The sequence below is a fragment of the Primulina tabacum genome, chromosome 14, assembly GCF_025594145.1.
Source record: "Primulina tabacum isolate GXHZ01 chromosome 14, ASM2559414v2, whole genome shotgun sequence".
Lineage (NCBI taxonomy): Eukaryota > Viridiplantae > Streptophyta > Magnoliopsida > Lamiales > Gesneriaceae > Primulina > Primulina tabacum.
Window position 1 is genome coordinate 2,819,017 of NC_134563.1, and position 26,310 is coordinate 2,845,326.

General features: G+C 35.4%; 6 protein-coding genes across 8 annotated transcripts; 4 read left to right on the forward strand and 2 right to left on the reverse strand.

Moving 5' to 3' along the window:
• Nucleotides 1-72: 72 nt before the first annotated feature.
• Nucleotides 73-2,852, forward strand: LOC142524419 (uncharacterized). 2 transcript variants are annotated; one of them, XM_075628402.1, is made up of 8 exons: nucleotides 73-321; nucleotides 851-899; nucleotides 996-1,098; nucleotides 1,194-1,289; nucleotides 1,383-1,457; nucleotides 1,704-1,773; nucleotides 2,093-2,164; nucleotides 2,457-2,852. In XM_075628402.1, exons 1-8 carry the CDS (start codon nucleotides 187-189, stop codon nucleotides 2,532-2,534), a joined length of 678 nt encoding a protein of 225 aa, XP_075484517.1. In that variant the 5' UTR covers nucleotides 73-186; the 3' UTR covers nucleotides 2,535-2,852. The 2 variants fall into 2 exon arrangements, with proteins under 2 accessions (XP_075484517.1, XP_075484518.1); XM_075628403.1 differs by lacking the exon at nucleotides 2,093-2,164.
• A 618-nt stretch (nucleotides 2,853-3,470) lies between these two features.
• On the reverse strand, nucleotides 3,471-7,223 carry LOC142525286 (reticulon-like protein B16). 2 transcript variants are annotated; one of them, XM_075629528.1, is made up of 6 exons: nucleotides 7,086-7,223; nucleotides 6,859-7,002; nucleotides 5,896-6,076; nucleotides 5,666-5,807; nucleotides 4,514-4,583; nucleotides 3,471-3,719 (listed from the first exon to the last, which is right to left on the reverse strand). In XM_075629528.1, exons 2-6 carry the CDS (start codon nucleotides 6,998-7,000, stop codon nucleotides 3,553-3,555), a joined length of 702 nt encoding a protein of 233 aa, XP_075485643.1. In that variant the 5' UTR covers nucleotides 7,001-7,002; nucleotides 7,086-7,223; the 3' UTR covers nucleotides 3,471-3,552. The 2 variants fall into 2 exon arrangements, with proteins under 2 accessions (XP_075485643.1, XP_075485642.1); XM_075629527.1 differs by having other exon boundaries at nucleotides 3,471-3,722.
• Nucleotides 7,224-8,857: 1,634 nt separating this feature from the next.
• Nucleotides 8,858-12,838, forward strand: LOC142524472 (UDP-xylose transporter 2-like). Its single transcript, XM_075628476.1, has 7 exons — nucleotides 8,858-9,005; nucleotides 9,581-9,765; nucleotides 9,862-9,929; nucleotides 10,395-10,527; nucleotides 11,764-11,925; nucleotides 12,014-12,283; nucleotides 12,409-12,838. Exons 1-7 carry the CDS (start codon nucleotides 8,885-8,887, stop codon nucleotides 12,523-12,525), a joined length of 1,056 nt encoding a protein of 351 aa, XP_075484591.1. The 5' UTR covers nucleotides 8,858-8,884; the 3' UTR covers nucleotides 12,526-12,838.
• Nucleotides 12,839-14,005: 1,167 nt separating this feature from the next.
• LOC142524462 (superoxide dismutase [Mn], mitochondrial) lies at nucleotides 14,006-16,324 on the forward strand. Its single transcript, XM_075628468.1, has 6 exons — nucleotides 14,006-14,400; nucleotides 14,699-14,745; nucleotides 14,833-14,958; nucleotides 15,198-15,254; nucleotides 15,679-15,756; nucleotides 16,134-16,324. Exons 1-6 carry the CDS (start codon nucleotides 14,121-14,123, stop codon nucleotides 16,224-16,226), a joined length of 681 nt encoding a protein of 226 aa, XP_075484583.1. The 5' UTR covers nucleotides 14,006-14,120; the 3' UTR covers nucleotides 16,227-16,324.
• Nucleotides 16,325-16,439: 115 nt separating this feature from the next.
• On the reverse strand, nucleotides 16,440-19,551 carry LOC142524461 (uncharacterized). Its single transcript, XM_075628467.1, has 6 exons — nucleotides 18,961-19,551; nucleotides 18,176-18,376; nucleotides 17,990-18,083; nucleotides 17,556-17,756; nucleotides 17,344-17,406; nucleotides 16,440-16,946 (listed from the first exon to the last, which is right to left on the reverse strand). The coding sequence occupies exons 1-6, from the start codon at nucleotides 19,506-19,508 to the stop codon at nucleotides 16,809-16,811; spliced, it is 1,245 nt and encodes a 414-aa protein (XP_075484582.1). The 5' UTR covers nucleotides 19,509-19,551; the 3' UTR covers nucleotides 16,440-16,808.
• Nucleotides 19,552-22,839: 3,288 nt separating this feature from the next.
• On the forward strand, nucleotides 22,840-23,670 carry LOC142525158 (pectinesterase inhibitor 7-like). Its single transcript, XM_075629335.1, has one exon. The coding sequence runs from the start codon at nucleotides 22,900-22,902 to the stop codon at nucleotides 23,497-23,499; it is 600 nt and encodes a 199-aa protein (XP_075485450.1). The 5' UTR covers nucleotides 22,840-22,899; the 3' UTR covers nucleotides 23,500-23,670.
• Nucleotides 23,671-26,310: the final 2,640 nt, after the last annotated feature.

Below are 26,310 nucleotides of genomic sequence, written 5' to 3' on the forward strand. Positions count from 1 at the left end.
ATATATGGATGAATTATTTTTTAAAATATGTGAATTTCCACCCAAATCATAATGAGTATTAATGACTATAGAATCAATGGTGAATAATAACTTCCAGAAGCTACGCCGGGCTCATTCAATCGCTACGCAGGTTCGGTCTTAGCAACTACCAAGAACTGCTCCAGCGGGAGGTCCCCGGTTGCCCTTATGTTTTCGACGATGTCTTGCGGCGGAGCTGATAGCCGTCGGATGGTGAAGTTTCCGATCTCGGAGTCGAGTGTTCTCAAGATTCTGAGAGGTGACATCACTGAGTGGTCCGTCGACGGTTCGTCGGATGCCATAGTAAGCATCTCTGTTTTCTCTCCTTTTTCGATTACTCGTTTTTGTGATTTTATTAGTCAATTCCGCTTCACTGTAGTGTGATCGGGCAGGAGAAATTGTTCTTTATACATGATCCATATCTGTCGAAATCACTTAACACAGATGGAAAACAATTGAAAACTGTATGGTACTATATTATCTGATGAAGGTAATCGCCTGAGGCTATGCATGGGATTCCTAGTACATGAACTTTAGCATCGTTTGGCGCACATCTTTTTCGTCTGAGGATTGACTCAAGTTCTATTTGGATCAAATTCTACAAATGATCAAAGTCACGACATTCTGTTATCATCGATATTATTGATTTAGCATCCCTATATTATACATTCTTCATGATCTCATCACACGAACCAAACCGTGTCTTGTTTTATTCGCACCATCTTTCAGCAATGTTTTATTATCTGCCTAAGTCAGGATATTAATAGTATATAGTTGTTATGTGTTGTAAGATTTATTAGATTCATTTGATTGTTTGCATGGTTTTTGACAGGTGAATCCAGCCAATGAAGGTATGCTTGGAGGTGGTGGTGCTGATGGGGGTAATCATTTCATTTTCCTTTTTTTTTTTTGGGAGGAATGTACTCCTTGAGTGTCTTCCTCATGTAATTTTTCTTCCCTCCCATAAATTTTTGCAGCAATACATAGAGCTGCTGGTCCAGAATTATCCAAAGCATGCTATGAGGTCGCAGAAGTACGGCCTGGAATTCGCTGTCCTACTGGAGAAGCAAGGATTACCGCGTATGTCCTCGTAAATAGTGTAATATGAATAAATTCAATGTGCTGTGTATCATGCACCTGCTTTCACTGACATGCTGACATTTTAAAATGTCCAGGGGCTTCCGGTTGCCAGCTTCTCATGTTATTTATACAGTTGGACCAATTTATTACATAGATAAAAACCCTGAAGCCTCTTTGAGAAATGCGTATAGGTACATACTTGAATGAATGACAAGTCCCCTCCTTGGAGGTTTGATCTGTGTTTAAAGTGTGATTTGTTCTTTTTTTACCGGAACATGATGCAGAAACAGTTTAAGCATCGCCAAAGAGAATGGTATCCAAAACATTGCATTCACAGCAATATCATGCGGTGTCCACGGGTATATTTCGCATCATGACTATTACATTTTAATTTGCAGATTTGTAGCTGTCTTTCCAGAAATTTTTTAATCCTTTGTGAGCATATTGCAATGCTTCTCTTAACATGGGGCAGCTTTTAACCCATGATTGCGTGTAGTGAATGGGAAACCTCGGTTTGGAAAAATGATGTCTCCCAACTAGCAACGACATGCTGTTTTTTCCCATAGGTTAGTTCCTTGTCCAATACTTGTTACACTTGAATTCAGGTATCCTTATGATGAAGCTGCCACTGTGGCCATTTCTACAGTCAAAGATTTCGCAAAGGACTTTAAGGAGGTAGTTTCATACTTTCTTTCCTTTTTGCATTTTATTAGTTGGATTGGATCCTCCACTGTACTTATTTTGTTGGGAATCTTGTATTATTTGTTGCATAATGGGCTATAAATAAGGCTCCATTTGTGATTCTGAGTGCTATGGATTTAAGTCGAACCAACGCCCTGCTAACCTACTTAGAGATTTGAGTTTATGGAGGTAACTCTTATCAAGTAGGAATTATTCAACTTTGATGCAAATCAATGAGAAGGACCCACTTGGTCTAGCTCAAATAAGAAGCCAGTTTCTGGTTTGATTTATGTTACAGTTTCGTTTAATGCAGTTGAGTGGGAGCTCAGTTTCCAAGTTTTGGGGTCGTTTACTTGGGAATAAATCATCAAGTTCCATAGAGGAGGTAAAAAGCCTTTTTCCTAATCATTGAACAACATGAATCTTGTGAAGTAATTCTAGGATTGGAGAAACTTTAACTGCATGCTTCCATGTAATCAGGGAAAATGAATGAAAATAGTGTGAGAATTTCAAACTTCCAAAGCTAGCATTCGTTTAAAACCTCGTGTTCATATAAATGAATAAGAGATTGAACACTGTCATGTGACAGCTTTCTTTCATTATTTTGTAATAAATTGATTGTGTTGAAGCTCTATGAATGAGAGAATTCAATCATCACCAGTTGCATTGTCTTTCAGGTGCACTTTGTTCTGTACTCGGATGAGATTTACGATGTTTGGTTGAACAAGGCCAAGGAATTACTTCAAAAACGATAATGTTTGATCTTTAGCGAAACCCAAGGGTGTATGCAGCAGAGGCAAAAAGCAGTTCACCGAGTTTGCTTGTTTAAAACACCACAGGGAGGGCCAATGGATCGTCGAATAAATGTGGGGTTGATCGTATGACATTCCTTGGTTATTAATCAATTTCATGTTTATGCCGTTTGTGGCAGAAGATATAACCTTACAACTACACCCACACACTGCAGGGTGAAGGTGACTTTTATAGTCAGTTTATCTAAACAAATTTACCTGAAAATTGAAGAAAGCTTTGGTAATGCTTTTACAATGATGAAGGTATAGTGTTTGTGTGAACTCTGATCCTCAGGGCCAACTTAAAAATAAATAATTTTGGTCGGATAGATAGTTCGATATTCCTAAAAAAGGTGCGTCTCGTAAACATAGTTTCTTGAGCCAATTTATGAGCTTCGCTTGGAACTAAAGATGTAAATGAATCAAGTCAAATTCTGACATACTAGAACTTTTTTATCTTGAAATTAAATTATATTTTTCGAGAGTCGTTTGTGAATCTTGATATTTTATTAATATAATATAAATAATAATTTTAAAACTTTCAAGTATTTATTTTTAAGTAATAGTTTAAAAACTTAAAGAACACTTTGAACAAAAAATTTAAAGCTACGAATCGAGTTTATACATATCTATTTTGAGTCTTGATCTTTTCATCAAATTCGGTTTGATTTAGTTTGTTCACACTCCTGCTTGAAACTCGCAGCTTTTGGAAGAGATTTTTTTAGCTCAAATTTAGATATTTAAAATCTAACGCACAAGGTTGCCAGTTTTTCATTATTTCAATCGAGTGAAAGAAAATACTTTGCTACAATTGCCATTAAATTTTCTAACATGTGTGTTTTGATTTCAGTATATATCAGAGCATTTTGCTTTTGTAATGTAAGCGTTGACAATCAATCATATGGTAAAAAATATTGACATCAAAATATTCTTAGAACACATTGAATGTTTTAGCATATGTTTGCCGTGTGTTTACCCTGACTCAAGGATCTTTGTCCTTGGACAGTGTCCGTGGCAATCTGCTATGCAAATTTTCATCCACAATTTTGTAATGCTTCGAAAATTTACGATGAACCATATCGGCATATCGATCTACATGGTCTTGAAATTTGTCATATAGAGCTGGAACTGTGACAGAAATAATGATCCCTGCTGCCAAATAGTGAGACGTCAAAGTAGCAAATTGAAATACCCAAAAATTCAAAATCCCAAGGGGAAGTCTACTGAAACCAGTAGCAAAAACAAGTTTTCGACGACAACTGACAACCGAGCTACCAGATTTCGAAAGATTTAAGAGCCATGTCGCCGAGGGATAATATTTTACACTGATTGAATTTTACCAACATATCTAATGACCAAAGAAGCTTGAGAGGCATCATGCTACATATGCAAACATTTAATCCGTGTGTAGAACATTTGGAACTGCCACAAACGCATGTGGCCTCAATTATCTTCAAAGTAATATTTTATTCTATCCTCCTTTGTTAATTTACTTCAAGACAACTGGACCTATCACATATAATTATAACACTAACTCCACTGTTAACACTAAAGTAACAAATAACAGATATATTGTTCCTTAACAAAACAATCGTATGGAATAACAAAATGAAAAATTTGCATCATATCATCTTCCACTAACTAAAGAGTCAACTTTTCTTCCAAAAATTTGAATACTTGCTCAAATGTCAGCTTCCTAGTAGTTCTGAAAGAGAAGATAATAACACATGGGAACTAACGATTTGGTATTGTCTATGGAACATAGGAATAACACTATGGAACACATCAAAACATGTGTCAATCCTATATGAAATATATGGGGGCCACATTTATTCAGTGTAACATGTTACTCCTACTTCCAATGTAATATAGAAAAGAACCCAAGGATCCATAGGCATCATAAAACATTAAACAATTGAAAAGCCAAGGATAAAACACCATACCTATGTATGCGAAAGTGAAGAAAGATAGCAGGCAACCAATCACAGACAAAAGCCACAAAGCAATCACAACCTGCAAGATTCAAAAATTCTTTGTTAAGTTTCTGTTTCTCTGAGTGATTTATCAAAATTTCAGGGGATAGAGAAATAAATATATCGACGCTAACAGTTCTATAAAGCAGTATTGAGTTACGATAATCAGTAGGAGGTCCAAAGAATATATTGGCAAACCCTAGCAAGCAAATTCACATGATCGTTAAGTCAAACTACTTAATGGCCTCTCTAATATAATCAGAGAAAATTGATTAGGGAGTCAAAACATCTCAAAGCTAACAAACATTCAGAACTAAGTCATTTGAATTCATTTATGGCATCATGTCTGAAGTTGGAATTTGGCAGAAATAGAGACCAAGAATTCACCGATTTTCCAAAACTGACAAAATGATCAGAGGTCGGAGGAGTGTTTTCAAAGGGGGAAAGTGTTGATCAATCCATCCTCTAAAATTTCACGGAAAGAAATGAATAAGAGTTACTGTTAGAAAGCAGCCATCTCCGGTAGGATTTGAAATAATAAATCGAAGTTTACAGCTTAATGTCAACTATAATGATTACGAGGTATCTGGTGAACGGTCCAGGGACAGACATCTAATCTAATCCAAATAATTATATAAATGTAGTACTCATTGCCGCATATTGTTCCTCAAAACCAAACAAAATATGTAAACCCTATTCAAAAATGAATTCACGTAATTGTTTTGCTAGTCTGTTGTATACGGCAAAAAGCTCTCAGCAACTTCAGAAGCGGATGATTAAGACTTTTAAGAGTATTTAATAAAAAAATGCTACTCTCCAAGAAGTTATATGAGGATCCTGCTTTGCATACCCCTACCAAAAACATTTCCCTGCATTTAAGGTATAACCCATCATGCCTTATGCAATTGAGAATTGACTGGAACTCATAAATTTAGATCCTCTGCTTCTGTCTTCATCACCACAGTTTTATGGATGAATTGACAGTAAACATCTTTTTTTTTCCATCAACTAAAGAAAAGAAGTCCTGAAGTGTGGGTGGTCAGGGAAAGACTTTTCACAATTGCAGTTCATAGCGAAGAATTTTGCACTCTTTCAGTCTTTATAAAATTAGTTATCACTAACCTTGAAGAAAAGTCTGAAGTCCTTGCCTAGAGTTATGTCATGAGCCATAAGCAGCATATAATTGATTTTGACACGAAATGATGCTGCAGCATTATTGACCATTTCTTCTGACAAGACTAGTTCTGGTAGTGCCTGGAGTGGTCTGTTCAAAAAAGGTTTCACGTGATTCCTATTTGAAACAACGCAAACCTGATTTTATAACATTATAGATACATATACAAGCATCGTACTTGTTTCTAAATACCGCATAATTTGCCCGAAGAAACATCAGGACAATTAAAATCAGCAAGACATCAGAACAAAGTGGTAAGAATGATATCCCTGAGCGCTCGATTAATAGCCAGGCAATAGTAGCAATTACTACTACACCAAATGAAACATGTCGCCTTCTCCAGAGCATAACATCAGCAGCTAAAGCCAGAGTGAAAAAATGGGTGAGATGAGGCGATGGCTGAAGAAGAGAAAGCCATTGTTAAACAAAGATTGCAACCATAGAAGCATGACAAAAACATTGCAAGCTTCTGCACCAAATCAGTTAATGAAAATGGATGGAGGGCTATAATGCTTTATACACAATGCAAGATGACTATTTGTACTCATCATCCATCATAGTGCATCATAGAGGCATTCCCTTTTGTGTCTAGAATATGTACCTTTGGAATCAGCATCCCTGACACTGTACAAAATATTGAAGTATGCAACTCCTAGAAACAGAAAACTAATTTGCTAAAATAAAAATTGATCAACTACCCACAAACTCAAACAAAAGAACCGATTGCCCGACTTCACATAGTTTCTTCTTTCAAATATCGTTCAATTTCCTCACTAATTTACATCACCTAACAGAAACCCAGTCAAATGACCACTATTTCTAATACAATGGTTGATCGAATCTCTATAAAATTCGGATACTTCAGCATGAGCACCTGTTCTCAGAACACATTCGAAATAAATATGTTAAACACTTGAGGTTGAACACCTCCACAACAATAAAATGCTCTCAACAATTGCAAACATACGGACTGAGCTGAGATAAATTCAGCACCGATCATCAATGCCGGCAACTTTACTAAATAAAACGCATGCATAAAAAACAGCTGATAGACATCAGCAAACAAACAAACAAACAAACAAACAAGCAAGAAATGAATACAAATTACTTCGTATCACTTTCATTTCTTAATCGTAATCACCTTTGCCACCGCCCATCATCTGATGAACAGTTACTTGACGACCGAACAATTTGTACGATGAGCTCGTCGACGTCGGATTACCGATTCTCACCTCTTCGTTCGGCTCCATACCGCATACATCTTCATTATTTGAATTCTCCATTCCTGGATTTCCAAAACAGAAAAAAAAAAAAATCGAAAAACCAAAGCCAAAACCAAAAGAAGAAAAATTTATCAGTGAAAATTACCGTAAAATCGAACACTGTATTGAATCAATCGGAGAATGATTGATCGAAGAGGTTTGTTGAGGTTAACTTGTGCATTGGAACGTCCGCTGCTTAGCTTTTGACTAAAACCGTAAGAAGATTCAAAGCATACGACGTCGTATCTTGAGGGTTAGTCTTTGTTCGTGTTTAGGATTAAATCGACGTGACCCGAACATAGTTGGGTTTTATTGATTTCTTGATCCGACCCGATATTTATGATTTTACGAAAATGTATCACAGGCTCAATGAATTCGGTTAATTTAGAGGTCTAAAAACATCAAATTGGTTCACCAGTTTTTTTTTTTAATCAACTTTGAGGAATATTTAATTTGTATTTAAATTTATTTTTTTCATAATTCGCGAATAAAATTTGAATCAAATCATTTTATTTAATAGTTCGCGAGCTATTTACAAGATTTAATGTTATATTATTATAATTATATATTTTGAGCAAAAATATTCAACTCTTTGAAATGAGCTCGAGTAATTTGAACTTTAAATATTTCTCATATTCGGTTAGTTTACACCTTTACTTAGGTTGTTATAACATAGTGTTCTTTTTTTTTTTATGTCTTCAATTTGTACAACAATTTTTACAACACAAAAAATTAATTTATCAAAATCTCATCATAAATACAATACAAAATCTTACAATATAATTGTTGTAAATATCGATTTAATTATATTAATTTCCAAAGTTTATCAATCTTTACAATATAAACCAAATTTATATTCTATGTTTAGTTTGATACATTAATGGTTGAACTTTATATAATATTTATTAATATCACAAAATATAATTAAAGTACAAAACAAATTAATGATATAATAAACTAGAATTCTCAATCAGCAAATCAATGCTCCGACAATGGTGACACATGTGCTTTTAATTAATAGAATCACATAAGAATTTTTTGTTGTCTAGTTTAGTGAATCGTGGTACCGATCATTCTACGTTTGTGTTTGAATCAATGAATTTTAATCAATGTATATCATATTCTTTGATTGCTCAAATCAAATCTATAGTTTATTTGCTATGTCTATCTTATAACTAACATTTTTTCGGTAAAAAAATGAATTTTTTAATAATATATAAATCAAAATGGTCGAAATCCAGAAGATTTGTACCAAAATTGAAAATTTAAAAATTAATGTATCAAGGAAAATAAGTTATTGACAGATTGAGTGATTTTCAGAATCATTATTTTGGTTAATCTTGTGTGTGGGAAAAAAATAGAAAGAAAGAATGTAAAAATTTACGTGAGACGGTCTTACGGATCGTATTTTGTGAGACGTATATCTTATTTGGGTCATCCATGAAAAAATATTACTTTTTATGTTATTATTTTTTATTACGAATATCGATAAGATTGACCTATTTTATAGATAAAATTTTGTTAGACCGAAAGTGAGCTAGCTAATAGACTTTGATATAGAAAAATATAACGGAGAAAAATTTGACTGAATTTATTGCAGAATATTCTCTCTCTCTCTCGATTCGATCTGTATATATATATATATATAATTGTTGATGAAATCATATGCACGCTAGTTCAACAAACTGTTGGTGAACAATTTACAGTGACTGCCCAGCTTTTGGACCTAATTTAAACCTGTCGTTTCCTAATCACAGATCCGGCATTCAATCATTCAGTCGATTCAGCTCAGGTGCGGTTTTTTTTTTTATTCAGAGTGTCTTTGTTGTAGTTTTTGGCGATTGTTTTGATTTATTGGGATTTTCGATACAGGGAGGAGGAGGAGGAGAAGAGACGAAAGGGGAGATGGGTGATAGCAAGGGGTTTCAGCTGGGGACGATTGGGGCGTTGACTCTGTCGGTGGTTTCGTCGGTTTCCATCGTGATTTGTAACAAAGCGCTTATGAGTTCTTTGCACTTCATTTTTGGTGGGTTGTTTTTGTTATTAATCATGTTATTTTAATTTCGGGTGAACTTTGTGAGAAATGTAGGATTGAGTGCTTCAAATTTGAATGTTCTGTTGTTTATTTCCGTTGCTAATCTGTGTTAAAGCTTTGAAGCAGTTGAACTAGCTTAATTGAGGAAGTGAGCATTTTGTTTTGTGCATGAATCTGAATGCTTCAAAAGAGTCGGGAAAAACAGATCTCACACCCCTTAAGATCTACATCGTATATATCCCATCAATCGTACACGATCCCTGGAAAATTTCATATAAATCTTGGCGCAAGGAATGATTTGTGTACTTACAAGCCTGGACTATTTATGGGATCAAGTTTTCCTTGATGTTAAGTATAGATCAATTTACGAGGACTTGACTGATTAAACTTGGTTATCTGACTGGTTGCTTGTAAAGCTGTTTGAATGTTTTTTTACTTAATGGAAGTAGTATAAAGGAAAGGGAGTCACTTTTCATTATAAATAGGTTTTGTGAGGGTTAAGATGCATTAGAAAAAATACAAGCACATTTATGAAATAACATTGCTTCAATTTTCCCCCTATACAGCTACAACTTTGACAAGCTGGCATCTACTGGTTACTTTCTGTTCTCTTCATGTGGCACTATGGATGAAGCTTTTTGAGCACAAACCAATAGATTCACAAACCGTGATTGGATTCGGCATTCTAAATGGAATTTCGATCGGATTGTTAAATCTCAGCTTAGGTTTCAATTCTGTTGGTTTTTATCAGGTAAAATTTTCTTGTTTATGTTTCTTTACCAACAGGTTCAACCCTGAGCTGTTGCATTCTTTCTGACTTAGAGGTGTACTTTTATTACTTGACCAGATGACTAAGCTGGCAATTATCCCATGCACGGTACTATTAGAAACCCTTTTCTTGGGCAAAACATTCAGGTGGGTGCTCGAATATCTTGTGGAAAATCATTTTATATTATAAAATATATCTGCATGTTTGTCCTTTTTTACTTCATTACGGTTGAATGATACTGTTAATTTTTTTTGGCCGTGCTCTGTAAAAATTGTTATGCGAGCTGAGTGGGTTGTTCTATCTGTATTTTCACTTTAGTTGATATTGTTACTGGGAACTATTTTCTGAAGGGGCTATTAGTTAGACTATATGGGGTGCTAGACTAGTGGATTTGTTTGAGTAAGCATTACTGTGGTTCAGCTAGTTTGTCCTATGATTACTTTGTACATGGCAATAGACAAAATCATTTTCTTACATCCTTTCTGTACATCTTACTTCTTCTAAGAAATGTGATTTGTTGTCAACTGATTTGCATACAAAGTGATTTGTGGGACATGTTTTCATATATCTGTTCTGTCTCTAATATTTGTTTTGGGTTGTGACAATTGCAGTAAAAGCATAAAGTTTTCTCTCGGAATTCTTCTTTTAGGTGTTGGAATTGCCACCATCACTGATCTGCAGCTTAATTTTCTGGGCTCGTTTCTATCTTTTCTTGCAGTTGTTACAACTTGTGTTGCTCAGATTGTATCCTTTTTCTATGTAGTTTCATTCTTTATGTCATTCATTCAGATTAAACCTTAGCTCTTTAAAACTAACTCTTCCAATGCCACCACTAAGTCTGAAAATTGTGTGAACTACTGCCAGAAGAAAAACATGTAGTAGAATAAGACATGAGCATATTTCTGGAGAAATGAGCTATCAGATTGCACTCAGAGACGTGATATGTGTAAAACTTGTTGAAACTTTCTGATACTAATATGATGATGAACTAAATATGAGTATAAAGCCAGTGGGCGCCCTTAGTGGCTTAGGCTACTGCTTATAAGGGGATGTAAGGCGAGCGTCGTGTTTTTCCCTTTTTGCTGTCATATGAACTGAATAGGAGCATATAAGGGCGTACTCAGCGCAAAAGGTTCCTGCTTATAAGGGGATGTAAGATGAGCTTTATATTTTACCTTTTGTGAAGACTGATTCCTGTGAAAACAAGGAAGCATTTAACTTTGGCCCGCTATTTCTTACCTCGGTCAAAAAAAAATCTAAAATCTGGTGACAGTAAGCTTGAAATTATAACCCTAATGATTCTATTACTTAAGTTAGAAGCAAAAAGGAAAGATGTTACAGTACCATTCCCTTTAATTTAAACTATTTTCTGCGTCATTGATCTTAAACATAAATTGACTGAAGAATTCAGAACTCTTTATACTCTGTCAACGTCTTGAAACTTCATTTAGAGCTCCTCGCTTTCATTAAATTATTTTAGTTGAGACTGTAATCTGTTTCTTTCATCCTACAACACAATCATCGACAAATAATCTTCAGGTTTAAATGTTTAATCTTTCAAGGAGTTGGGATGTCTCATAAGCTGCAAAATTTGTGCAAATTTTTTTTCCGACCATCGAATCCATCAGAATGATGCCTTTGGACATTTCATGTTCATATATGGTTTGGCTTTTCTATAAGAATGTGTGAAAGACTGTTTTCGTTCATCATGAAACTACAGTATAGCATAGAAAATAGTCTTCAGGTTTAATCTTATAAGGGTCATCATATCTTACCTGAAACAAAATCTTGTAAATGTAACTTTTTTTCCTACCATTTGATCCGGCAGAATGATTACCTTTCAGCCTTTCATGTTTTTTATGTGGTTTGGGTTTTCTATGAATATATTTTATGGGCTCATGACATAATTATCTTTGCACAATGCATCGCATTAGATTTTTGTATTATTTGATTGTTTGAGATCTTAACAGTTTATTTTAGATGACTAATACCATCCAAAAGAAGTACAAGATTTCTTCAACCCAACTTCTGTATCAATCTTGTTTTTATCAATCTGTCACCCTGCTTGTCTCCGGTCCATTTCTGGATAAGCTTTTAACTGGCTTAAATGTGTTTTCCTTCGGATACACCCCACGAGTGTTGGTAAGTAAGATACGGCTTAATATCTCTATTACTAGTTTTAAATACCAAATTGTGTAACTAGAATCAGAATTCAATTGTTGTGTTGCAGGTGTTCATTGTTATATCCTGCCTGATCGCGATCTCTGTTAATTTTAGCACATTCCTTGTGATAGGAAAAACGTCTCCTGTCACTTATCAAGTTCTTGGGCATCTCAAAACTTGTTTAGTATTAGCATTTGGTTATGTTTTGGTTGGTGATCCATTCAGCTGGAGGAACATTTTTGGGATTTTGGTTGCAATGGTTGGAATGTTTCTATATTCTTATTATTGTACTATCGAGAATCAGAAAAAAAGTGAAGAAGCACCAACACTGGATCAGGTATGGGATACTAACTTTTCGTCCTCTCAAATCTAGAACATTGTTCCTTACTCTGTTTTGAAGAGGAGACACCTAATGGTTACACAATGTCCATTGTTTTGCTTCTTTTGTTTTCCTCTATACAGCTGAAGGAATCTGAATCGGATCCCCTTTTGCATGTGGAGATTGGAGCTGTGAAGTTTAACGATGTTTCTGCCCCGAAGGACACAGTTTGGGAATCAGACAAGGATCTGCGTGCTTGAAGGTCTATGTTTCGGTACAAAAACTTTTGAAATTTTTTACGCTTCACTAAAGCCTTCCACATGTCAAGCATTGGCGTGAATCAAGGAGTACTTCTCTCTTCTCCATCTGCTTGGACATTTCACATACAAATGCTGCAGTCTTTCGTCAGATTCTTTTTATTGACCATATTACGTATTAAGGTTCAAATAATTTGTTTTTCCGACTCAGATATTAACATCTTTTGTAAAAATGTCTTTTGTCACCTCAAAGGGGAAATATAAATTTTGTGCACAATATAGATTTTATATAATATACTTCAATTTGGTTTGCTTCCGTCACATTGTTGCACGTTCTGATCTTCTATTTTCCTTGTGAATTATCACCAAGAACTAAGGGTGTCAATTCGGGTGAGTTGGGTCGGGTTGAGCAATAGTACTATTCAAAAATTGCTCAACCCAAACCCGAGCCAACCCGAAAACACTCAACCCGAATCAACTCGATTAACCCGATTTCGAAATTTTTTTAAAAGAAAATTAAAAAAATAATATTGTAATTTAAATACATAATAAAAAAAAATCTATTTCATATATATGATTTAAATTTGAAAGTCTAATTGTAGAAAAATAAAATATATTTACTAAATCAAATAAAAATTGTTTAGAAAATAAAATATATTCAAAATAAATATTAAATTATGAAAATTTATGATATAAATATACAATAAATATTTTTTCAGACATACAATATATAAAAATGTAGGCAATATTTATTAATTATATTTTAAAAAAATTAAAATTTTCGGGTCAACTCACCCGGGTTGACCCGAACCCAACCCAACCCAACCCGATCATTTTTTCGGATTAGCTGTCGGGTTCAACCTGATCTGACCCGAATCTGAAAACTCCAAACCCAAATTTGATTTTTTTCGGGTTGAATCGTGTCGGGTTAGTGAGTCGTGTCTGATTTTGAAACTCCTACAAAAAATGATACTCTATTATCCTTATTTATGTCTTAATAGAATGGACAAATTTAAGCTCAATGAAGGGAAATACACAGTGGCCCGCTGAGAATGTGTTTTTATATCCCCATCACAAGTTATATTAGCTCCAAATGTTTATTTTTTTAATAAAAATTAAATACTGATATTATTTTAAATAATGAACTTTAATTAGTTCGATTACTATTCTCTTCCCTAGCTTTTAAATCATATATAAAAAACTGTCTTATTTTAAATCGATTCAAACCATAACCAAGTCAGATTGAAACCTAACCCAAAAGTTCGGCTAAGGTTCCACTTTTTATTAATATCGGAAGAATAATGTTACATATATAATTAAATTTGTATAGTAATTTTTATTATACAAAAAATTCATATCATGATAAATTTAATAATATAATTATTGTAAATATCGTTGTACGATGATGAATGGAACAGTTGATTTTAGAACAACGATTACCTATAATTAACTACTATTTGAGATTCAAATTTAGTATAATGACATAAAAAGCATTTATCCTTATACGTAGCCACGTGTTGGCGGCGCTCTTAGCTGACGGCAGAGACCATTTTCGAAGTGAGACTGACGCATTTTCTCACACAATTAGCCCCTCGGAAATGGCTCTTCGAATCCTAGCAGGCGCTAAAACCCTAGCCAAGAGTGGAGTTCTGGGGCTCCGCGGACTTCAGACGTTCTCCTTGCCGGATCTTCCCTATGATTATGGCGCGTTGGAGCCCGCAATCAGCTCCGAGATCATGGAGATCCACCACCAGAAGCACCACCAGACTTACATCACCAATTATAACAAGGCCCTGGAGCAGCTCGATAGCGCTATCTCCTCCGGCGACGCGTCCGCCACCGTCAAGTTGCAGAGCGCCCTCAAGTTCAATGGAGGAGGTCCTAAAACCTTGTTCCGATATACTTGATTTCTCGATTCATATTTGTTAGTTTCGGTTGACTTCCGGTGGGATGTCATTGGAAAATGATCTCAGAACAGTATATTATGATTATGAAGCTGGAAATTTGAATATAGCTGCATTTTCGGATTATGTTGGAAGTTGATGATTGTGATTGGACTACTCAAACTGTCAAACATGAGTTTGGGAGGCCAGACTTCTACTGCAACAATTCTAAGATGATCATTCTAACTTATTTTAGCACTCTATTTATTTTATTTTTTTGAAATATTTTCCAGGCCATATTAATCACTCAATTTTCTGGAAGAATCTTGCTCCTGTCCGTGTACGTTCTATCTTTGGCATCTTGGATTGTTAATCTCCTTTCATCAGTAGTTCTGTTTCATAAATTTTATTAAATATGTTACTGCAGGAAGGTGGTGGTGAGCCACCAAAAGGCTCTTTAGGTTCGGTTGTTGACAGTAACTTTGGATCATTGGAAGCTCTTGTACAGAAGATAAATGCAGAAGGTGCTGCTTTACAGGGGTCTGGATGGGTGGTGAGTATATTTTACTTTTGCTTAAGTATGCGTTGCTTGCAATTTAATCGTAAAATATGAAAACAATCACACTCAAGGCCCCCAATGTTACTCGGGAACCTTGTGTCTTCGAGTTTCAGTTGCTCGGGGGGCTCTATTTGGTTGGTTTCTTGCAATACAGATGTTTGTGGAGTCCGCTTTTCATTTGAAGTTGTTTCATGCTTATTTTTCCTATTTGATGTTTGCTCAAATTTCACCAGTGGCTTGCTCTGGACAAAGAATTGAAGAAACTGGTGGTTGAGACTACTGCTAATCAGGTAAGTGACGTACTCTATTTCATCAGTGTATTGTGTGTATCTTATGTTCAACACTGTAACTGCTTAGTGACAAGTCTGCTTTATCCTTGTGTATATTGAGGTTTAAAAATGGACCTTTTAAATTTGAGTTCGTTTCGCTTTAGGAAGATTCACGCACTTGCATGTCTTGTATGTGCAAGCTATCCCGAACTTGCCCCTGCATTTTAGAATACAACTGCTTGCCATGCAACAACTGATGCAGGTTTTGGATTAATTTTCATATGATCATTGATCAAATGTTTTTTGAGTCTTTAGACCATCATTACTGTATTAGGAAGAATTGCTGGGAGAATGCACTTTCTTAGTCGGAAATATGGAGTCCTTGTCTCCCCTGTCTGTAAACTTATGTCTGCTTGGTGAATTTTTTGGTGATCTTCCTGTGCAGGATCCACTGGTTACTAAAGGTCCAAGTTTGGTTCCTCTGCTTGGTATTGATGTCTGGGAGCATGCATACTATCTGCAGGTACTTCTGACGTCATAAAATATCCCCCGAGCCAAGTGGAGCATTCTCATAAGTTGATCTTTTGAACCCGCTTCTAGTCAGTTTGTAATGATTTTTCAATCTTTTCTACTAGAATATTTTGAAAAATTCCAACGATTACCCATATCCTATAATAGAATAATTGAGAGAAAGATATCTCGACGATAAAAAAATCTCACACACTAAGCATAGCAATTATATCAAAAGTAGATATCTCTATGTAAGGTTCGAACCCAGACGAAGGAATACGAATAAGGTCTACAGTTTCTAAGTGTCGGAAGTTTCATTTGATTCTCATTATTTCATTGGTCGCCTTGGGCCACTGACTTCGCTTTTTGACGCCCCATCATTTGGTGCAGTATAAAAATGTGAAGCCAGACTACCTGAAGAACATATGGAAAGTCATAAACTGGAAGTATGCTAGCGAAATGTATGATAAGGAATCCCCATGATTGGAGGAGCTCGATACTAGTTCTACAAAATAAATGTATGATCCCGTCTGTACTCGTTGAAACGCATTACATGGTTCATAAAATAATCGTTGATGTAAGCACTCCATTTATTTTCTGCATTTGATGATTGCATGTTTAAGTTTAAAGGCAAACAATGACCTGCAAAGCAAATTGGAAATCATTTTGTAGTGGAATGATAATCAGGCCCATCCATGAATCGAATGAAACCCTAAAATATAAGACGATGTTTGGTAGATAATTTGACATATTTATAGATTAAATTTACATTTTTCAGCGAAAGACAAATTTACAGAATAAACTGAATTTTTTCTTAATGTTCCTCTATTTGCCCAGCTGGGTCACGCTGGGCATAACCTTGGTTGAGCACTTGAATGATTCTTTTATCTTTTAGCCATGCACTCTTTCAATGCTTCACCTTTGATAGAACCCATGGAGTCTGGTCAATCTGGCACAGGATCTTGCACCTCAGGTCTTGATTGAACAATGCTCGATCATAGAATACAGGTTTTGTCATGCCTTCAAATTGAAATGAATCGGTAGCGCTTTCCTTATATTTAATTGTTAAGCTTCAATGGGCAGACAGAATTTATTGTCTTCAGTGTGTTGGAGTTGCTTCACAATCCTGACACAATCAACCATGGAACAATTTGTCTTGATTGCATTAGAAGCAATGTGTGATCTAACAGCACCGTAGCCTTCCTGCACTTGTGCCAAACAAATTAAAGATGAGAGTCATGGAATGAGAGGAAACTGGCCGAGTCTTCTGATTATTTGGTTATTGGGAGGATCGTTAGAGCATCGATTATTCTTGCTGGTGGAACAATCAAAATGTGGTACCTAGATTGACATGCTGTTTGAACTTTGAATTTCAGTGTTACTCCTAGTCATAAATTCCGATATAATGGTACGTGACTGATGCTTCATTTTCCCTAATCTCCGGGTCGAGAAATATCTAATTTTTTGTAAAAATTAGTACAAAATTAGCAGCCAAAACAATCAAAAGTAAAGTGGCATTTGAATTGGGTAGCAGTAGAAATATTTGTCTTAGAAAATTCAAGGGAAAATTTTGCGGTAGAAATATTAGAAGGCCAGGTACCTTGTGCAGGGTGCTTAATAGCGTATCCAGGCGAGGCGAATTAGCTTTAGCTCGACTCGTAGCCTGAAACATTGTACAGAAACCATGAGTGGACGAGCAAGTGAAAGTGAAAGTGAGAGTGAGAGTGAGAGTGAGAGTGAGAGTGAGTGAAACGGGACTACTGTCGCACGGTTTAGACAGTTCGTATTTTGATCGACTGACTTCAAGCATACCTCTTGTAACTTGATGTATCCAAATGGCAACAAGGGGTCACTTTCATCGATCATTAGTTTGATCAATGTCTCAAGATTTTTCCCAGTTCCATTGCTAATCCAACCCCATTTCTCAGCCAAATCGCGTATTTCGGCTAGAAATGTTGCACAGTGAAGTGGTCCTGTCCATAGCGGCCCTGAAACAACAAGCGAACCTGGAACCTAGAACAAAATAATAAGCGCAATATTTCAAGATTACACAAGAAATGCCACAGTTCTTGAGAAATAGTGTTTTCTAAATACCGAGTCTCAGTATTTCTATAAAACAGTTACAGTAGGAAAGCAAAAACATGGGAATCTTAAGCAAACACAACAGACCATTATTTTGATCAATAAAATAAGATTCTCTGGATTCGTTAACATGGCAACGGAAGATGGTAAGTCGTTGGGCTTACATTACTGCAAGTGCATAACATGTGGCCAAGTTCCATCCATGAAACTTCCCGAGAATTTCCACACTGAGTGCAGTAGCTGATGAAGCCATAATGCCTGGTATTCGAATATAATATAATCAACCACTGAGTTTAAAAACAGATGATATGATTCATATACAAGACAGACGATTCACAACCAGTGAAGACCTGTTTTTGGGAAGCTTCCCACGTCTAACTTGGAACATCACTCGAAACACGGGACCGTGGAAGGAGTAGTATGAGAAAAGCGGAACGACGTGATAACCCAACACAGAAGCCTCCCGAACAGCCCCACCTATAAGCATTCGTAGGCCAATTTCATTCGAGTATGGTGTTGGCCTAATGTATGCTCCGTATGCAGCCAACGAACTAGAAATCAAGTGGTAAAAGCCATAAACTGACTTTAAGAAATCAAGCAGAATACAACTACCATTCTCTAGTGAAATCCAAGAAATAATTCTGCATTTAAACTTGGATATAATTTTAGATAGAATCTTTTATTTGTTAGAATTATTTTGTGGGCTCACATAATTTAATTAATTATATATGAACAAGCTATCTAATAAAAAACCCAATAAAGTGATCTAATTAATTATGGGCTTCCAAAGTATTAAATAAATTGGTATGGTCCACCTTATGGGTAGAAACCCATCCCAATTAGGTTTTCTATGATGGGTTGAAGACTGTTATGGTTATATAAGATTATGGTCCCCAAGACACAGATATATAACACAGAATACATACGGCACACGTATTCTAGATATCTATCCTTCTCCCATTCGACATTAATTCCTGACGTGTTGTGATATATGGATTTAATCACATTATTTATAGATTTATTTTATTAAATCTCTGACATTATTTTCGAATAGGAAGCAGACCTCCAGCGAGCAGAATGATCTACTCAGATAAAAGATTGAAAAACTAACCGAAATTAAGCTAACATGACTCACTGTTGAGGCCGATGACCACCGGAAGTAAACCCATCGGTGGAAGTAAGATACAAAAGCCCGTTCAACTTCACGGCACGCATAGCATCCCGCAAGAAGCTCGACTCGCTCCCGAACGAGTCTATATCAATCAAGTCAAAATAATCCCTCTTCAAAAAGCACTCGGCAAACACCCGGTTCGCATCCGAATGCGTCACCAGCCACCTCTTCCTTTCCCTCCCCGCCTTCTCCAAATTCCCGGAGATAATTGTCCCGCAGTCTTCGTTCGCATCGTTGGCCAGTACGAAGTCGGCGTCCGCTTCCACCAGGTAACGCAAGGAGCGGATTCCGCAGCCGCACATTGCGTCGAGCACCCGAAGGGCATTATGGGATTTCTTATAAACGGCAGCGGAAAGCACGGCGAGGTCACGGCCGGTGGCGCTCTCCTGGCGGAAGAATGTGTCGCCGACGTCGAAGGTGAGACCCCTTTCGGTTTCGGGTCGGTTCATGCAGCATTTGGGTGTCGGGCTTGGTCCGAATAGGGTGAAGGGTTTAAGATGATAAGAAACCATGGATTTGTCCCTTGTGATCTGGGCCTTTTGGAGTCATTCTTACAAGAAGTTTCTCTCTTTATTCATTTAGATTTATTTACACTTCCCTTCACCTCCCATTTAAGAAGTAAACAAACCGAATCGAGTCGAATATGACGAAAGTTTAAAAGATCGAATTTGATTTGAATTAGTTCTATTCGAGTCCGAGATCAATTCGAATTGTTATTCGAGATCTCATTAGTTCATCCAACATCATCGCATCTACGCCTTTCACGACGAAGTCAAAAAATAATCCTCATCCAGTCCATAAGGAGTATTCCATTTTTTTCATCGGGTCGGAGTAATAGCGCCCTAATTATTAATTTATCTTGCATCTGAAACCAAAATAATCATATTATGACTTCAAGAATTCAATTTCATTGACATAATCGATTCTAATGATAATTTGACTAAATAAGAAATTTTATTAAAACTCAGTTTCAATTCTGTAGTGTGTAGTGTGTTTTTAGTAAATTCAACCACTGCTTGCATTTCACTAGTAATTACTCGAGTTGAAGCAAAAAAACAAAAATCATATCTTTACGGTATGAAATAAAATGACGGTCTCTTTCAGACGATCTTACGGATCTATTATGTGAAACGAGTCAATTTCATTCATACTTGAAGTGTAAAATAATATCTTTAGCATAAAAAATAATATTTTTTTATGAATTGAGTTGGGTTTGAGACTCGTCTCACAAAATTGACCCGTGAGACCGTCTCACATGAGTTTTTATGGAAATAAAATTGACATTGTAACAAATTCTAACCAAATTAAAATTCAACAAACATAAATTATTTTTTTTAAATTTCAAATAGCATATAGACTGAAAAAATATATGAACGTGAGGCTATGGAATCGCATTTCTTCTAATCAATCTATTGACAAAAAAAATTCCTAGATCAAAACCATCAATAATTTCCTTAAACCTAATCGGTCTTCATCAAAAATTTCAAGAATGGGCAGTATTTCAATTAAATATAAGATAAATTTGCTTATATGGGAGGGTAAAAGTTAGTTGTTGATAATCTTGAGATGCAAAAAACTGGGGAAATTTTGGGAAAGAAGATGAAATGTAGACTGAAAGTTGTATAAAAAAATTAAGATAATAAATATCTTGAGACAAACATGCATGCATTAAGACCATGATATACTACCAAAGTTCTCTCCATGGCCCTATCTTATATACAAGTTATTGTTTTAACAAAAGAAAAATCTTTGATATTTTTCCAACATGGAGTCTAGAATGTGACAAATTTGCACTTGCTCTCCAAGTTGGCCACTTGCCCATGCAAATATGCAAGTGGGTATCGGTCCTATTTGATCGTCGGAAAATTCGGTAGATGAAATCCTACTTATGTGGACACTATCTTCACTTCATTTCAACGGATAAGATCTTGTCACACATACAATTTCAAAAAAAAAATGGGTCATATATATGCATGAGCATATCTTGGCCATCCATCGTGTCATGGGGACAATACTCACATGAGTAGGATGAAATAAATCGGGAAATTCTATCATATGTGTGTGTACTATTATCTATTATTAAAATTTGACTGATTTAATGTGAGATCTACAAGTTTTATATAATCCCAACATTCATAAACGAATAAATCTAAAAATTTTGTTGGGTATGAAATATATAATTTTAAAGAATTATGAACTTCTTTCATTTTATAAGGCAAGAGCAAAATTGTGTCGATTAAAACTATTTCGATCGAATGGTTACTTCGATTGGATGCCACTTACAAATTTCGAAACATTATAAATAAAATTTAATTTGCTAGCTGTTGGATTAACATGTGAATTTATTTCCATGTTCAATCTTTCTCATTTTTTCACTGTTATAATCGAGGTTTGATGAAAAATGATTTATAACCGTTGGTGATTTGTCGTCACAGTTAATTAAAAAGTTGTTATTAAGAGTTTCAGTAGATCGTAAGAAAGACCTCAAATCCAATTAATTTTATACAAAAATTTAATAAATAAAATCTTCTAATTGAATATTTTGTTTGTTGAGATAAGAGAATGCTTATAAAGATTTCTTCACCGAACTTTCACAAATAAATTTACTCTCTTATTTTCTTTGCTTGTTGTTTTATTAATCTCCCATGTTTGATAAATCGGAGTTTGCCCTCCAAACCATATATTCACCTCGCTCGATTTGAGTTATCTACGTACTTAGTACATACTAATTAGTTACTCAACCGATCGGTTTAGATCAAGAACACTCTTGGTCGGTTTAGATCAACGATCGTCTAAACTTTCTAGTCGACCCTAATAGTGTGTGTGAATGAATATACACACATAATTAATTTAAAGTAACTAACATTTGATACGTTGATTAATTTAAAATAAATCTTAACTAATATTTGATGAAGTTCTTTAAAAAATACTTTTGAATCATCCAACTTCACATTCCGATTTTTTCATCCTATTTTAAATTTTTTTACGAATTTTCATTTCATTTTATTTTTTAAAAAAAACAAACTACTTTCTCCTCTATTTTTCTTAGGTACTATGTTATATGTTTTTATATATGATTGATGGGAAGATATTAAAAAGGAAAAATATATTGCTTGCCGATTCGAACGAAGGACATTTTGAAAAATATCTTCTTTTTTATATTTGGTGATTAATTGAAAATATTTAATAAAGCAGTTGCACGTTTACATCATGATCTTCCTTTGTTAATTTACTAATTAAATTGGCTGATTGGAATTTCGTACATCATTTTTTTTATCACCAAAATTAAGTTTAAAATAAAATAAATATATAATTATCAATTCCAAAATAACTTATGTCGATACTTCTTCTATTGGCTATTTGTTTTTCTACAATCATGTTTTTTCTTACTAAAAAAATATATTTTTATACTCAAATTGATTTTCCAAAAATTAAGATATCAATTTTTCCTAGATAAAGAATGTGATTTGATCATCATTTTAGGCACGTAATTTAATTTGAGTGAGTATAATGTGAGACCGTCTCACGGATCCTAATCTGGAGACGAGTCAACTCTATCGATATTCACAAATAAAAAGTAATACTATTAGCATAAAAAGTAATTTTTTCATGGATGACCCAAATAAAGATCCGTCTCACAAAATACGATCCGTGAGTCCGTCTCACACAAATTTTTGTCATTTAATTTATGTGAACAACTAATTTTGGTTACTTAAATATTAAAATAATTTATATATATATATATATAATTATAATAATTAATTGAATTGAATGTAACTTGAGCAAGTGGATGATATCCGATTCAGTGAACGAAATTCCCTATAAATAAACGAATATTAGCTTCCCATGATTCCACAGCAACAAAAAACATAGAGAAAAATAACAATTAATTAATTAATTAAAATGGAAAGCCACTTTCGTGTATCACTACTAGCAGCTGCTCTGATCTTAATCTCTCCATCTCTTCACTTGGCCTCCGCCGCCAGGCCCGCCGCCGGAACCACCAGCACCGAGTTCATCAGAACTTCATGCAGCGCCACGGCATATCCAACCCTCTGCTTCTCCTCCCTCTCAAGCCGTGCAAGCGCCATACAGCGGAGTCCCAAGCTGCTTGCTCACGCAGCTCTATCTGTCAGCATAGACACCGCCCGCGCCACCTCCGGTGAAATGGTCAGGCTCTCGAGAGGCACCAAGATGACCCCAAGGGAAGTGGGCCCCATGCGCGACTGCATGGAGGAGCTGGGTGACTCGGTGGATAGACTCAGCAACTCCATTGCGGAGATGAACCAAATCAATGGCTCCAATTTCGGGTTGATGATGAGTGACATTCAGACGTGGGTCAGCGCCGCCTTGACGGATGAGGACACCTGTATGGAGGGCTTCGCCGGAAATTCCATGGCCGGCGGTGTAAAGACAACTGTAAGGGGGAAGATTGTGAATGTGGCTCATGTAACCAGCAACGCTTTGGCTCTCATCAACAGCTATGCTTCTCTCCATGGTTGATCCTTTAGCTATATATCCGTAGGGTGATATAAAATTTTTGGTGATCTGTGTGGTCTTTTTTAATTTGCATTATATTCTAATGTGATATCAACATTTGGGTTCTGTACTTTTTTATGACGAAGAATGATACATTTACATATATAAAAAAAAAGAAGAAAAACTTTTAATATATTACAAGGGCTTAAACTTAAATAGGGAAAAAGACTAGTCTATTATTCTCAGTTGAGCATTTACCTTCTTGCTCTTTCTTTATTTTGGAAATGGTTGGAGATGTTTATGATGGTTGTGAAAAGGTTTTTAACTTTAGATTGACAGAAATGTGGCACGTCATATAAACTTCTCTCACGTGGAATAAACATGTTAAAACAAGTGGCATCGACTCGACCATATGCTGCCCAAATGGCACTGCCACACAAGCATACTTTGTCCATATGGGTGCCTCCACGTCACACCCGTATGGTCTATTGAGGTGCAATAATTGTCTTTGTTCTATGACGCTTGGGCTGCTATGTAGTTTAAAACGAATTGAGTTGCACCATTACCACCAGCTATAGTTTTTGGTAAAAAAAAAACATGAGTACAGTTCTACAATTTGTATCAAAGTCAATGTCATATGTTTGATTCTCATTGATTACAATGAATGTAATTATTGGGAGGTAGATTGTTGAGGTAAAATAATTGTCCCTGCTGTGTAGAAGGGCTGCTATGAGTTTTAAAAAGATTTGAGTATGGGATTTAAAAAGATTTAAGTTATATCATCACCACTAACTATTATTTTTGATAAAACGATAAACATTTATATTATCACACAGATGACAAACTGCTATAAAATTAACTTGTAGTCCCAATATATGGACCCACATGACTTAATCATGTCTCAAATTTAAGGCTAAACCAATAGGGTTCAAAACTCAAACTAAGCCCTAACCAAAGCCAACAAATAAAGCCACCCAAAAGCCCAAAATCTGTTTTCAAAAATTGCTATTCTAAAAATATTTATTCGAAATCTAGATTTCAATTTTCCAAATATTTTCAACTTTTGTTGAATGAAGTCCACTCAAGCTATTTTTTCAAGATTAATTTAGCCAAAAACCCAATTATTTTCCAACAATACTTAACACTCATATTCGTGGAACCAGGGCAAAAAAATTCATCCCATCCAGTCAAATATGATTAAGACATTTAGCTACGTAGGGCATCATGCATGCACTTTGTTCAATTGGAATTGAAATATAATAATATAATAAAATAATAAAACTGGAACCTGCATAAACTGACAAATTCAATTTGGCTTGGTCGATGTACTCAATTTGCAAATTTTCGATAGAACTTGTCCATATCATTTTCATGCTTTTGTCCATTTTTAGTAATATGGTTTCATGCATATTACTCCTACTCTTTTAATTATTCAAAGTTTGGTTTTAGTGTGATATTTGTTTTTACTTTTAGACATCATGTTCATATTATTCGTTGTTGATGTTGCTGGAATCCGGGATGGTAGCTGGGAGGTCGGATCCATGGCCGTGCTTATTAAGAGACGAATGAGTCCAATGACTCAGGCCCATCTCTTTTTTAGGGCCCAAAAATTTTTAAACAAATTATTATATATAATACTAGTTACTAGATAGCCCAAAACCAAGTATTTATTAAATGGAACTTACTTAGCATGTTCTCGATTTATTCCTCAATCTTCCCCAATATTCATCTGCAGACAAGCCCTAATCGACTCCAGCCATTGCGTCGTCTCTAGGTTTGATTGAAAGACTCGTGAGGAGCTGTAAGTCTGTTTTCTCGTATTCGCTTTGTTCGGGCTTCTAATTTTTTATTGTACTTTTTTACTTTCTTCGGGGCTTTATGTGGTATCTTTAATCTACGCTTTTGACGAAATTTTGGTGGATGTAATGCTTATCCGGCTTTCAATGTGTAGTGTATTTTCTGTTTTAATTCAAAGTATTTTTTCTCGAAATTTTGGTCACGAGTCTTTCTCGGACTCTGTTTGCTCATGTTTTTTGTTTCGCCCCACGTATGACAAGTTCTCTTTCTCCGTACGAGCTATTTGTCTGCCTCTGTAATTACTTTCCTGGTATTTTCCATCTGTATATGAAAAAGGTTAAACTGGTTCATATTTACCTTCTAACAAAGGATCCCTGATATTAATGGGGATGATCTATTTTCGGAGTTGACATTCTTGAGGTGCTCATTACCAAGAGAAGCAAAATCGGCCATTGATGTGAATTACTTGAAAAAAATGGATGTGTGTTTCCCAAATGCTCATGTTGCTTATAAAATCTTGTTGATTGTCCCGGTCACAGTAGCAAGTGCAGAGCGAAATTTCTCAAAGTTAAAGCTCATCAAAACTTTTCTCCGATCAACTATGTCACAAGAAAGATTGAATGGATTGACAATGTTATCGATTGACAAAAAAATTACTGAACAACTTGATTATACAGACTTGATTAGTATTTTTAGCTCTAAAACTGTTAGGCGGATTGTTTTTTAGTGATCATTTTGGACATGTTTGATATTTTTATTCATTTAGTTTTGTATATTGTCTTTGACGTATTGATTTAATTTAAAAAATTGCTATGAAACTAAAAAAAAATATGAAAACATATTATGATTCAGAGGTCTGTTTTTAAAAGTTAGACTCAGGCCCAAATATTGTTAGGATCGGCCCTGGTCGGATCTTCACTGGTAGAGCTTGGATCAGACCTTCGAAAGGTAGATGGGAGGTCACATATTCACTTGTGGAGCTTGAATCGGACCTTCGAAATCTGGAAGCACAAACATGAGTGTTAGAAGGGGGCCGAA